We start from the raw sequence: 15,441 nt of genomic DNA, 5'->3' as shown, positions 1-15,441 counted from the left end.
ACAAAGACATAAATACACACACACACAAAAACTTACAGAAAGTAGAGTCAGACTCATTCATTTCCTTGTTTACATATATTTTTTATTTTTGTTATTATTGCAGCAAAAGCCCAGCAGAACCATTTCACTTTCATCATCATTACATTTCAAGGCACCAGGGGCAAAAAGGTAACATAAAGTAACATTACGACGACGAGCAAAAAAACCCACCCGTATCTTACAAGCAACAAATATGAGCATTTGAAAAGACTCCAAATGAGTTGTATGTGATTTAAATATCCAGGATTTGAATTTCCGGCTTTGTTTTTCTGTCTCTCGATCGTGAGTCACATGACAGACAAGAGTGAACCCTGAAAAGCTCTAAATAATGTGTTATTATCGCGGTTGGATTATATTATATTATATTATGTATAGATATAGTTTTAGTGACCAATTTGGACCCATTCTGCCACCTAGTGGTGCCGCCGTTACTAACTGACAGAGGATCGTTTATTATAATATGAATCCATTTTTAAATAAAGTCAACAATGGTTGTGTGAAAACACAGACTAAAGGACACTTCAACAGTCGCCACAGTAACGTGGCAGTAACTTATTAACGATGTAAACTGATTAGTAAAGACGGTAGAGATAGATTTTATGGCGCAGGATGAGGGGAACATTTGACCAAATCCTTAATAATCCCTTGTTACTGTTAACTAGGGCAAGTCTTTTTTTAGGAAGTTGTCGGAGTACTGCAAATGTGGATTAATGCTAGTTGCCATACTCCACTAAAAGCACCAGGGGGCAGTGTGTCAAGTTTGTGCGACATACATTTCACCTTTACCCATGGATTTCAAGTGCACGGTGAACCCTGACGTCCTGAAACCGCGGTGTAAACAACCCGAGTCATGTGACACGCGGAGCGCTAGCATAGTACAGGTTCTTCTTCCCGAACTTCCTGGACAAAAACAAGTTTGCGTTCAAACCACAGGGGAGTAATGACAGCGTAATGATCACTACTGATACCACATTCATCTTGAAATATAAGATAAGATCCCAACACTTTTTGTCCTCCATGGCTTCCGTACGTGAGAGAAGCAGCTGTAAATACGGACACTGACGTCAGCGTCGATCATCATACTGTGATTTAAGGCAGCAGCTTTTTTAAGTGGAGTGCTTAATAATCAGTACAAGACATGACTGAACGCACAAGACAAACTACTTTGGTTGAAGCTCTTGTGATATAAAGTGAATAATAATAATAATAATAATACTAATATTAATAATAATACAGCATTCATGTGTGATTTAACACTGAACCTCATTACAGTATGGTTTTTATTTAGGGAACAGTATAATAATGTGTTTGCTACACAACCGACCGGGAAACCGTTTATTTTAACCTTAAACTTTAGTGATGCTGTTGCGATACAGCAGCACACGTGTGCGCGTGAGGCTCCGTCAGTACTTGTAGACTCTCCGCTCTTCCTCACTGCTCCACCTTCCTGAACTCCGTGGCTTCGAGCATTTTCTGAAACACATGACAAAAGAGCGACACGTCCGCGTTAGCATTGTTAGGTTTTATCGTTGACTCTGTGAAATACCGCGATACTTTGCATGGCGATTTTGTGGGTTACCATAAAAAAAAATCAATTGACGTTCCAGTCCACTAGATGGCGCCAAGTACTCACGCTCACTAGAGCTGTATCGCAATATCATGATAATATTACATTGCATTACATTACATGTCATTTAGCAGACGCTTTTATCCAAAGTGACTTACAAGGGAATTGAGTACAATATCAAGTAATAGTAATATCGTATCGTGATTGAAATTTCGTAATAATATCATATCATATTTGAGAATGAAAAATATTCGCAATTAAATCATTTAAGCAATTGTACACATTCCGCTTCCGAACTCTCGTTTGCTCTCCTGATTTTTTGTTTGCAGCTCCGACACTAACCCCGGGGGGGCGGGGTTTTCAGGGGAGCAACCCATGAATGTATGTTTCGCGAGCAACCGTTGTAAAAGGCTAATAATGTCCACAATTATGTATATTATGACTTTAAAATTACAGATCTGATATTGAATATTGATGCTCGATCCCCTCCAACCACAGCCCACGCACTCCCCCACCCAGCCTGTTTATAACTCTTTTAATGAGATCACTTTGATTTCTTTCCATTTCTAATGAGATCACTGAACAACATGGGGGCAATAAAGGCTAATTATCTCAGTACTGATTCATTTATAACCACTATTTTCATATCTCTAAGAGAAATAGTATTTTCCTCTTGTTTCCACCCACGGCTGCTGGTTGTTTTTCACACGGAACACAGACAGACGAATCATCTTTCTTGGGGAGGCAATTAAAACTATACCACACACTCCTTGTCTGATGTATAAAGTCCATTGATTTATGTTGTGATGCTGCAGTGACATCCAAAATCCAAAAGAAATGCTGAGAAAAACAATTGTGGGAGGAATTCTTCTCCCCTTGAATACTCCCGATACACTTTTACACAGTGTTATAATGGTGCAAATGACGGTATGAGATAAGAACACTTCAAAGATGATTACAATTGTTAACTTTTTGAATTAGAATTAAGGCTATTCACAAAATGTGTAGTAGTTAATGTCCCACTGTCACACGCATGCTCACACATAAGCAAAAGCCAACAGGTGAAATAAAAATATTACAATTGCTGACAAAATATAACAAAACAAGTAACAAGGTAACAAAAAGGAAAGACACTGAACCTAAAATAATGTAACAGACATCAAACAAAATGAAAAATGACATGACAATAGTCATGCAGAGGTCATATTTAAATAGATGAATGGGTTAACAGAAAATCCGATCAAGATCAAGATCATAAACTTTATTGTCCCAGAGGGAAATGTGTCCTGGACAGCACAGACGACATTTAATTGAAAACAATGTCAAATACGTAATCATACAGAATGTAGAAAATGATTTCATTGTGCAAGAGCGGCAGCAACTAAGGTGTTGTCACAGTAACCAATAAATAAATACAATAAAAAAAAAAAAACGACACAAATGATATTAAACGATCAAAATAATCAGCATTTTACCCCTGCACAGTCTATTGTGCAATACCCACCGACAACTCATCACAGGAGGGGCGGGGTAATCCACTAGGATCATGAACGTGACTACCTTAAAGTCAGATTTTGTGCAGTTTTGTTACAGTCTAATAATAATAATTAATAATAAAAAAACACAGCTTCTTTACCCTGCTGCTTTTACTAATTAGCACCATCTGCTCTCAGCAGACGTCCAGACGAGTCAGACCTCTGTTCATTTCTGTCTGACTCCTGCTGGGGTCAGGTCTTCGCAGTTCTTTCAGTTATTACACATAATGTTTAACAGATGGGGGCCCACAGGACTCAACCTAGAGCCAACTGAATAAAACTGTATAAAATGTGGAATTCAAACTCTATGGGTCAGTGGCCGGGTGTCAAGTAGACACATGAAGAACTCTCCAGCACCGCCGCGAGCCTCAGTGATTCCTCTGCCTTTGATTCCGCTGTGCTCTAAAAAAAAAACAAAAAAAAAACAACAACATGTTATTGTTGAAATCATAAAGAGGAGAAGTTGTTCTTTTGTTTTGATGAGGTCTAAATTACCATACGTGCTGGAGATCACAGCGGCGAAAAAAGAGAGAACTTAAAGTGATTTCATGAATAAAGCAATGGCGTTCCCGTTTCAAATGCTTCAAAACAAATTCAAATGGTTGTGTGTCAAAGCATATGTCTAATTAGGGAAGTGGGTTTATGTGCGCAGATGTGTGTGTGTGTGTGTGTGTGTGTAGTGCTCGAGGCTAACAGAGAAGGCTAATGCGGTGGAAAATGTGTCTTAGCTGGGCCATGAAATAACGATGAGGCTGTGACTTAATCATGTTGACATATAGAGCGCTCTCTTCTTCTGCCCCTCACTCACTCTCTCACATAGAGCCATGCTCTCTCTCTCTCTCTCTCCCTCCCCCTCTTTGTGCAGCGCTCCTCTCTGATAAACTGTGACAGTGTCTCTCTTGTGCTGGCTTCTTCAATTCACACTGATGACTTCATTAGTATAATGTTGTTAACAATCCCAAAGCAGCTTACGAAACAACTTAGAATTGTAAACCTTGTTGACATGATTAAAGATGCGGTTTATTGTGAAAGATTCGATCGCACGTACGGTGTAATAACAGCGTGTTAATGTATGGCTGGCATACAATCTTAATCCTTAAGGCCTTTCTAGACCAGACACATTTTTTATTTTCTTGCAATTTATTTGCATGTAGTGTGAGCTTTTACAGCAGCAGCAGCATTTTTCGGACAGATTTTCTTTTTTGAATCCGACTGAAAAACATTTTAACCAAACTGAATCTGCCTGCTTGATATTCTAAAGTTTGGCATGAAATGCTTTGGACAGCATTGAAGGTCCAATGCCGCAATTAGCCAAAACAAAGCACACAAGTGACTGGATTATTGTCTTAAGAGTCTAGTTTTATGTGCCGTTAACTGGGCTTCAGTAAGCTTTTGCAAGCAAGCACTCGTCTCCTCTTCAGTATTGTGTGCAAGTGTTTTATTGTATTTTTTTATGAAATGTATTCAGTAAAATGACCTTTGCACTTGTTTGCAACGTTCAACGTGTCGTCCCTTCAAACACTTGTTATCACCATACATGTATACATAAACTGAAATATTATGTTATCTGACCCTGAACCCTCGACTGAACATGCACACCATATGTTTGTATCCTCTCTTCAGGTGGCTGCACGTTTGAAGAGTCATATAGCAGCTGTGGGTACAGCGTTTCCCTGGGAACCAATGGATTTACCTGGGAACAAGTGAACTCCTGGGAAAAACCGACCATGGATCCTGCCCTGCCTACAGGTATGACCTTGCGTCTGTTTTTCCGTGTTTCCCTTCAACTAAGCATTGTCCCCACAGAGACGGAGACACAATACTAAATCTAAAGCAGTGTGTCAGTGACATGCGTGGAGTGTCAGGTTTGTTAAAATCTTGAGAAAATCAGGTGCAAATACAATTCCTATCAAGCAAAATGCCATAAAACTTACTTCAAAATGATGAATATTGTGTGAAGGTAAAGAATTAAGATGTATATATAGCATTAGGAGGGAAGGTTAGGATGTTAACTTATCTTTCTCTCCATATCTCGATTCCTCCTTCCATCCATCTGAGATGGCAGACTCTTGATGTAACTGACTAGACAGATTGTGACGTGACCCCAGCTGGGTCTCCATCTCTCTGCCTATCAAAACACCAAATGGCAATCAAATGTCCCGTCTATATGTCTCCTTTTCTGGCATATTCCTGCCCCTTTTGCTCTCTCCGTATCGCCCTTCCTCCCACTTTCTAGCCCTCACACAGACATACTCGCTTGTCTTCCCCATTGCTCTCCGTTTCACACATTCTCTCCTCGCCTTCTTGACATCAGTGTTTACCAGAAACTATAAACCCAAAAGCAGCATTAAAATTCAGATATATTCTTTCAGCCATTTTTTTTACGCTCACTATTCTTTGACTGTTTGTGTGTGAGAGGCGGGTTATGCAGTGTTCGGCTTGCCAGTCCATCCCAATGTCAACATACAGAGACAAACAACTATTTACACTATACGCTACTTTCTACTTTCTGCATCTGCCTGTTCACGGTGGTCCACTGGGCTCCGCTAAGTGTCGTGTGACAAAAAGGTTTCGACATCCGTCCATTTCCTTAGTGATGCACATCCAGCCATCTTCTACGGCTTTATCTTCCACATGAGGGCCGGGGCTGGTGCCGATCTCAGCTGACATAGGCAGGGTGGACAGGTGGCCAGTCCATCACAGGGCCACATAGAGGCGAACATTCATCCACTCTTGCACTCACACCTACAATAAAAAAAAGAGTGTCCATTTTGCCTAATCCCAAATCTGCATGTTTTTGGATTGTGGGAGGAAGCTGTGACACACCACTTTCATAATATTTGGTGATGTATAGCAGTGGAGTGAAAGAGAGTCAAACCTTACCAGGATGTGTTTTTTTCCTTTTAGCCGATATAAATGAATTCTCCGCTTGTTCAGAAGATCACCACAGAGACGTTGAGTACGCGTCTATGACCATTCGTCATCCTCGTATTACACCCACCAATCCAATAACCCTTCCATTTTCACCCCGTTGCTTGTGCTCTATTATATATTATCTCTCAGTCATGTCAGTTATTGTGCTCATACATCATCATCATCTCCCCCTGTCTACTTTCTGCCATCACTGTCTCTAACATGTCAGAGGTGGTGAAGAGAAAGATCCCTCTGCTTTACTGCCTCCACTCCACCGCGCAGAGATCGTGTACCGGCGATCTGATGCGGCTCAACGGGCAGTCTGTCTCTCTCTGTCTTTTACGCTCCGTATGTGCGTCTCATGTCAGTCTCATCCATGGCCGTTGGTGGCGGTTGTCAGCGGCGATAGCCATCATGGCCTCTCAAGCTCTCCTCATCGCAGACTACTTATCGACTTCACGCTGCCATGGATGTGTGAAAGCATGGACTAGAACAAATTGTCTGTCTTTCACACTTACTCCTTTTCTTACTGATCATTCCTCTTGTGTTGTGCTCATACTTGACCTGAGCTGGGTGAAGTGCCAATATTGTACCATCTGTAACTGTAGCTGAAAGACAAGCAGCTTCAATGAATTTAGTCAATTTGAGATCTTTTATAGCCCAGTGTGAGGCCCTGTTATAAAAGATCTCAGTATAATGTAGATCGAGAGATTTAAGAATTAGACTTCTTCACCTCTTGTAGGATGTGTTTCCAGACTTTAACCAATCGTGCTCTTATTGGTTGTTCTACGATGCAGGTTTGCAGACAGGTCCCTCCAGCGCTAATCCACAATTGGCAACTCAGTGATCATATAGTTCTCTTTCTCACCTCACCTACATATTACTGATGAGGGTGACAGACAGTGTAACCCAGTCTATCGCTCTCACCATCTCTTTCTCCCCGTCTCTCTTTTCACCTCCATTCAGATATAGTTGTCATATAGTCCATAGTCCTGACAGCTTATTGATCTAATGTTTGGCCTGGACGAGAGGGTTTGTTAAATTCTCCTCTCATCATCTCTGTATTGATGTGGTAATGATATAATATAATACACAGCACTGACAACTCGCAGACGTGACAGCACTATGTGTTCTTGATAAGCCATTCGGTAAACTGTGTGGTCAGACATATTTATTCATCTTGGTATTAATCCTCCTTAAATAACTACATGGAAATGGATACATGTACGAATAATCAGCTAATGTAGTCAGCATATTATCTTTTGCAGGTATTTTATGTCATGGCTAAAGCAAGCAACCCATGATATTATGCATTCTTTTGTGAATTGCCGTTTTAAAATAGCAGTTGACTGGGACTCATCAAAATGGACATCGTGCTCTATTTAAGAAAGCCTGAAAGTGGATAGGCTTAAGGACGTGCATGTGAACATATTTAAATGACCATGAAAATCCACACCAAGAATAATGTTACTAAATAAATAAATGCATGTATTTATCTGTTTATTTTGTATTGTTATATTCGGTGAAAACTCTAAATGCACTCATAAATGCACACTTGTGGTATTCATAGCCGAGTGTTGACTTGCATTTTTCAGAATGACACACACACACACACACACACACACACACTACATCTCAAAAATACCTGACCCAGAAAGAAATATGCCCTTCAGTAAATTTATTTCACTGTCAGACTTTCACGAACCTGCAAATTGCAAAAAGAGAAGAAAAGAGAGGCTTTGGGGGCTTTTCCCCCCATGAACAACGCCTGGCCCCACACACACACACACACACACACACACACACACACAGACGAATAAGCACAAACTCACATCACATCTCACCTCTTAATGCCTTTAAACCCCAGTCTGAATGAGACAAACACACACGAGCAGCAAGCATCAAACATCAAAGACAAGTCAAAGTTGTTCAGCGTCCATCAACACGGCCATAATCTGAGATGAGGAAAATGATCACGGATAGAGACAGTCAGAGCACGTGTGTGTAGTGCTTTTTGTAACACACAAACACACTATGTTTTGTGTTATGTGTCTCGGCTGAGGAAATGTCAAAATGTCAACGAGAGTGACACAATCATTTTAGAAAGAAAAGAGAGAGAAGTGTTGGTTCTTCTCCTGGTTCGATTTGAGGGCCTTTCTGTTTTCTCCGGGTACTCGGGTTTCCTCCCACAGTCCAAAAAACAATAATTGTTTTAATAATGATAATCATTGGACACGCTAAATTGACTGTAGGTGTGCGAGTGTTAGAGTGAATGGTTGTTCGTCTCTCTGTATACGTTGGCTGTGAATGACCTGGATCTGTCCGGCGTGCACCCTCTGTCGACTGGGATTGGCTCCAGCCCCACCCGGCGTTCGACCATGAGTGAGCGTATGTGAAATGAAATAAAAGGGGAGACTTTGTAGAATGGCAACAGCGAAAGTGAGGTCACGATCGACAGAGTCAAACTGCAGGACCCTCACTGCGGAGACTAAAGCAAGACCATGTAGATTCAAATGGGGGGACACAAAAGTAACTGACAAAGGCAGACAGACGAGCATCCAGGTAGACAGATGAGGGAGAATGAAACTGTGCAGCAACCCACAAAAGAGGAGACAAGAACAGCGACAAACTCACAGACTGCCACAGACTCTTCTTTAATGACTCTCATATACTTCTTTTATTTACTCGCCAGTTCATGTGAAAAGGCAATTTCAAAGACAGACTGTGAACACTGCCTAAAAGTTAGTTGTAGTATAGTTGAGAGTTGTTTACATTTAAAGCTCTACATAAAAAAAAGAAATATACCTTTGATTCATTATTGATTTGTCAGGTGATCGTGTGCCTCCGCCACATCTTTATCCAGATTAAAAGAGTGCATCCACACACCTCATCTTTACTGGAACAGTTTTATGGAGTCAACACTGCGGTTACCAGCTTTCACGTCCTGACACGTCGATTTGATCAGCCACAACTCCGACTCCACCAACTCTCAGAGGATACGCGGTAGAAATAACGGATGGATGGACAAACTTTACTGCCGCTGCGAGCCATTTTACTTGTTTTTCGATAAGGCACTTAACATTACTGATACTTCAACATAGGCTTTAGACTTGTACTCTTATAGACGTCCGGAGAAATCCTCCTTTAAAGTGCATCGTTGAAATGCGGACGGTCCCCTCTACGCTTTCAGTGTCCCAGATACAAAAGCAGAGAGAGTGAGGTGAATGGGCTCAGGTGCGCATGGACAGAGACTTATTTCTCTCACAGAGAACGAGCAGTCACAAAAAGAAATGCCGTCTTTATTATTTCTGCCCTAATGCTGAGGGACTCGCACAAAAGCTCTTGTCATCTCAGACACGGTGTGTCGTCTTCTTGTCGTGTACAATTTAATTAGCCTGATATTAAATATAATCCTGAATTGCTGAATCTTTTCCTCTGACATGTTATTTTATTTACATTCTATTGTTAGTATTATTAATTATTAGTGATTAAGTGACAATTAGCTCCCGTAGACCCACTGTCGTCACCAGTGAAGTGTGAATCACGGTTGCAAGATCTGATGACAGCAAATGTGTGAGTTGGACATTAAATTGTATATTAATAGATTATAGATTAATAGATTCAGATCAGATCTGTCATGGTACGCTTATCAGGGTGTGGTAAGGCAACACTTAAACATGATTTATACTTCATTACTCAAAATTTTGGGTCATTTTGGTCAGAGTTCATAGTTTGGTGGAAGTTTTCAGTGATTTTGGTAACCACACTCTATCCAAATCAACTTTATTTCATTTCAAGGGTGCATTTGAAGGCTGATTGCACCACAGCGCCATACGTTGGCTGTCCCACTTTAAAGATTTATGTCCTTCTTCCCCAGAGTAATGAAGGTTCCAGTGTATGTATAAGAAATCTATTATTAAGTCATAAAATAACCACGCTATGTCGTTAGAGCTTCATAAAATATGTTAATCTGAAATACTGGCTTCTCTGATAACAACAATACCTGCGGTTTATTCACAATTATAATTTTCATTTCGTATTCTGACGACAAATATGGCCACGCAGACCATATCCTCTGAAGGAGGCGGTCGGTGAATTGAGATACAGCAATTGTAACGTGCAGATTGATATCAGCTTGTTTATCTAAATTGATGCTTATGCAGCGTTTGAGTTTGGATGGCTTTGATCAAGTTTTATGAAACCTAGGTCGAACACTTACAATATAATCACATTGTGCACCACAGTATGATGGTTTTCCACAGGTGTCTCACATGAATGTGTTGAGGGACACCTTAAATCAGCCGGTATAAATCATTCTTCCCTGTGGATCCGTCCCTCTGCCAACCACTTCAGGGTGTTGCAGTAAATCACTGTAAGCTTTTGCAGCGTTCTCCACTATCTTCTCTTCTCTCTCCACCATCTGCTTCTTTCTTTTCTGTGAGCCAGTGTTAGAGTTTCACATCAGGCAGTGGGGTTTTTTTTCCCCTCGTACTTTTACATTATTTTGCACCCCTCCCTTCTCCTTTGGTGTTTTGAAGGCTTTGACAGACTATCGAAATATACAAGCTTATTTCCCTCCTCCTGAGGTTTCAGGTTATTTTAAAGAAGAAAATAGCCAGCACGTAGCTGTGTATGTGTATGTGTGTGTGTGTGTGTGTGTGTGTGTGTGTGTGTTTGCATTTTTGGGAGCAAGCATGGGCAAAAATACATCAAAATGTATTTTAACCCTTTAAAACCGAGTGCATCAAAGACGTGACATTTGCGTGCACTTTGCATTACCGTAATTACTCGACGGTTTGTGTAATCGGAAACAATTCCAACGTTTCTGAAAGCTGCGTAGTTGGGAGTCACAGTCAACGCATGGTTATTGCAGTAATTTCACTCGCGCTGTTGAATCAGCGTCTTTGTCACCAGAGAGGAGAGAGTTGGAAAAAACGTCTGTACATAGTTTCCATTGTTTGGCCTGTTTTTGGACAGTGAGACAAAGAAAATCTGGTGATAACTACAGTGTTTTTTTTTGTTTTTTTTTAAATGAACCTTTTTGTTTTTCTTCACTTTTAATTGTTAATACACTATTTTAACATGCAGTCAATTGTAAATAACTGCCAGATATTGAAAGTTATTCGTAAAACAGGAACATTTTTGGAGGCGGACATATTGAGACTTAGGTGTTAAAGGGTTAAAGTTAAATACCAAACACCCACGTAATTAATTTTTAAAATAAAGTACAGACACACATGTATCGAAATAAAATAATGTATTTTTTAGAATATTAAATATACTTGCTCACAAGAGGACAATATCTGAGAGCAACAGACATTTTCCATAATCGGTCAACAGATTAAACATATTGAAAGTTAGGGTGAGTAATTCAAGGGTTCAAGGTACTCTACCTTAACTTTCTTTTATGACTTTCCAAATATGTAGTCCAAAATGCTGTGTTTCATCACAACACAGTTGCATTATTAAGTCTGCGGCAGTGTGCACAACCTCTATTAATGTTAATACAACTACTACTACTGCTACTTAGAAGCCAATGGTGACATGATCAGCGTGTTCTTATTTTAAATCCGCACCGTGAGGTAGGAAGTGATCAATGATTGTAACTCCAATGACTAAATGGAGAAGATTAAACATGTCTTGGTATGTGTGATCTTAACAAGTCCGGCACAAAGCACCATGGCGCCCAATTTGCAGCAGCAGCGCCTCGTGTTTTGTGTTTTCTTGTGATGTCATCACGTCGCTACAAAGACAGCAATTTAAAGTGTTTTTTAAGAAAGAAAAATACACACTATTGAATTGTTTTGACACAAAATATGAAGGCCTTTTCATCATCTCGATGAAATACAAGCTACATAAGTCATCTTTTGTCTTTTAAATACGTATTTTAAGCATCAGTATGTGAGCTGTGAGTGCTGTGTCGTCTGCGGTGTTGATTTGTTGATGTTTGCTGAATGACAATCCAGGACTCCGTGTAACAGAAAGCCTCAGAGCACTGCTTGTCATGCCTTTTTTTTATGTCTTGTATTATTTTCTTTCCCTGTTTCGTCTTCCTCTCTCTCTCTCTCTCTCTCTCTCTCTCTCCCTCTCTCTCTCTGTATTCCCTCTGCTGAAAATCTATTCCTCCAGAATCATCATTGTCCTAAATTTGAATCTCAGTTTCCACCTGTGTTATTTTTTCCTCGACTTGACAGCTTGACAGACAAGAATGTTTGAACTGCTGTGAATGTCTGAAGTTGTATTTTGACATTTTTCTTGTATCTCTGTTTTCATCTTTGTGTGTGTGTGTGTGTGTACGTGTTTGTCTGCTCATCAGTGCTGCCTCTTTTTCTTCTTCCTTCGAGAGGCTGAAAACAAATCACTACTTATCAGAGTGCCTCACCATTCAGTTATGACACATATTTAACACACACACACTCACAGAAGACAGTACACTTTGTCTAAAATTGAAATACACACACACTATCATGCCTTGTTTAAACTGTCAGCAGTAATAGACCGACAAATTATAGTGTGTCACAGCCATATTGCATTATTCGTGTGTCTGGTTGTGTGTGTGTGTATGTGAAGTGGCTGCTGATGAGTACAGAGGTTAAATATCCCGGCTGCTCTTTTGGTCAGCAGCGGTGATTCGAGGGCTCTTGTCAGGACGGATTTGATTGCATTTGTGGATTGTGGGTGGGCTGGAAGCAGCGCAGGGCTGGTGAAATGACAAATCACACAAAATCATAGTAACATATTACAGGGTGACAGACAGCCGCTGTTTAAATCCCTCCATTTTTTGCTCTCTGAGTGTTAATGGTTGGCTTTCAGTTTCAGAATGTGGAGAAGGAGAGGTGCAAAAATGGGTTTATGCTGACGGACTCCACATGTCTTCAGCCACACATTCTCCAGCCTTATTATCTGCTAAGTAATATTATGCTTTACAATATCCATTAAAAACAGACAACTCCCATGTCCCCAACAATTTGGTTGTGTGGTCAGTGTCGTGACGATGCGGCAAGTAGTGAGACGCTGGTAAGAACACAGGTACTTTTCAGCAAATAAAGTCTGAACAGCCACTCATCCGAAGAAACCTCTATACAGTCACCACTTCCCTTTTTTAGGCCCTTAGCAACAACCCCACCAGACAGGCAGAGATTCTTCCATTTATAGTTGTGCTGGCTTTGCGGGTGACAGTCGTAGCTGGAGGCGTTGTGGTTCAGAGTTTCCATCCATGAATTGGAGCTGGTCAAATGTCAGTGGCGATTGTGACCTCAGAAAACATTCTTTTTTTTTTTGCCCATAACTCAAGAATCCATGCACCCGTTATGACAAAGAAGCGCATACGTTTTTTATATAAATCCCTAAAAGACACCAAATATAATACTCAAGATATGGATTTAAGTTGGTAATGATACAGGATATAAAAAGAATGTATGTGATTGTACAAACTGCTGAATGTTACTTTGTGGTAAAGACAGACTGATGCCTTCCTGTCATTTGTCTCACATAATCAATGATGTAATTGGTGAATACAGTTATTTACCGTTCAGATTTCTTCGGCAAACTTTTCCTGACTGAGTAAAGGCAAGTAAAACAGTCTTAAACTATAAACAGCACTTCCCTTTGAGGAGAAATTAGGGTGATTTTGGAATCAAGGCTCTCATTGAAACTTCGCTCTGAGGCTTGTATGGAGCCGTCAGTCTCTGTCAAAGTGAAGCCATTATAGCAGCGTTATACATCCACAGAGAGATGGTGAGATGGAGATAGATGGATTACCTGACTGGTAAAATCCCTTTGTAACTGTGAGTAGAGCAGATAGAGCTGTCAGTGACAGATGTAGAAATGGCAGCAGGAGATAAGAGAAACTGGGTGGGAAGGAACGGCAGAGGAAGGGAAGTTGATTGAGCAAAAGAGAGGAGTAAGAGCGTGTAACAGAGTGAATAGTTATCGCTCCTATTTATAGTAAGACTCGGTCGTTTATGTAAAGTAAGAGACGCATACTAGACTTTTCAGAAAAGACAATCTGATGTTTTACTAATAGGTCAATTAACCACAAATTGTATAACTTATATTCAAGCACATCCAAGCTATTAGACGCGGACATCGAACCTCCTCTCTACCCTGAGGAATGAAAACAGCAATAACAAGTCTGGAAGGAATTTTAGATATGACAGATTTTAGATGACTCCACTTAGTAATATACAGTCAAAGAAAGGTACCAAGATCACGATGGAAACTTCAATGAAGCAAATATAATGGTCAAGAGAGGGATAACATCTAAAATGGATGGATGGCGGCGACATAAGATAGATTTGCTGCATATCTCTGAGTCTGTTTCTGCCAGAGATTTTTTTTTTTCACCACTGAGAGCTCTTGGCTTTCTTGGGTTCTTTATTATATTGTAAGGTCTCGGCCTTGCTATGGTAAGTGCCTTCAGATAATGCATGTTGTGATTCCTATACAAATACAATCAATTTTGCTTTGATTTACCCAAATAGACCCCCGGAACGCAAAGGCTATGGCTATGGCTCTTAACACAGTTAGCTGTAATTGTCTTGTCTTTTTTTCACAGGCAATATAATAATAATATAACGGGCAGTCTCAATATTCACTAGATACTATAGAGAGTAACCAAAGCAAGTCCACTAAATACAATGAATCATTATCTGTCTACCTGACTTTAACATGTATTTCAGTAGCAGCGCTGCACATACTGCCTACTGTATTGGGACGCCTTCGTCCACCGCATTGTACATTAACTATGTGAATTAAAATCATATCTGAACAATTTTATATAAATATCGGATTGTGAGGGAATGGCTCTTATTTTCAAATGAAAATAAGAGCCATTCCCTCACAATCCCATGAGCCATTCATTTGTTCTCTTCGGTCTGTAGAATATGATGTGTACAGGTCAGGACAATGCTAAAATCTAAAATGGTAATTTGACACACAGTTTGGCATCCAAAAATGATTGCGCCTCCTGCGATTTTAAAATGGCAGTAGGCCATATTGCGATGTTGATAAAATTGCAATTCATTGTTCAGCCCTTCTCTCTATATACTTTGCTTATGGAGGCTTATAGCTGCATGTGGCCTTTTCAGAAGAAAAGCAGGCAAACTGCAGAGTGAAAGAATAACATGTAGCACTCTCACACACAATTAATCTGTGGGAGCAATAAATGCCCACGTTTAAGAGCAAGCCACCATATAAAAGGCTTGGATCACAGGAGTAATGGTTCCCTGTAGGCCACCGATAACTCTGTGTGTGTGTGTGTGTGTGTGTGTCTACTTGTATTTGTTACCTGCTCTGGTCTGGACCACTAGTCCTCATGGAGAACAAATCCTGGTCCAAATCGGGCAGAACCTAATTTCTGAGGAAAAGTTTATGGTTAAGAATTTG

General features: G+C 40.3%; 1 protein-coding gene across 8 annotated transcripts in view; it reads left to right on the top strand.

Moving 5' to 3' along the window:
• The first annotated feature begins 4,809 nt into the window (after window positions 1-4,809).
• Window positions 4,810-15,441, top strand: part of ptprt (protein tyrosine phosphatase receptor type T) — a 216,343-nt gene continuing 205,711 nt past the window's right edge. For all 8 annotated transcript variants that reach the window (XM_044023698.1, XM_044023695.1, XM_044023697.1 and 5 more), the window contains exon 1: window positions 4,810-4,890. In XM_044023698.1, the coding sequence (XP_043879633.1) occupies window positions 4,869-4,890 (22 nt within the window). In that variant the 5' untranslated portion in view covers window positions 4,810-4,868. The remainder of the gene's footprint in view (window positions 4,891-15,441) is intronic.

This window comes from Solea senegalensis, linkage group LG4 (assembly GCF_019176455.1).
Source record: "Solea senegalensis isolate Sse05_10M linkage group LG4, IFAPA_SoseM_1, whole genome shotgun sequence".
Classification (NCBI taxonomy): domain Eukaryota; kingdom Metazoa; phylum Chordata; class Actinopteri; order Pleuronectiformes; family Soleidae; genus Solea; species Solea senegalensis.
The sequence above is the reverse complement of the archived record's forward strand: the minus strand, read 5'-3'. Positions and strand labels throughout refer to the sequence as shown.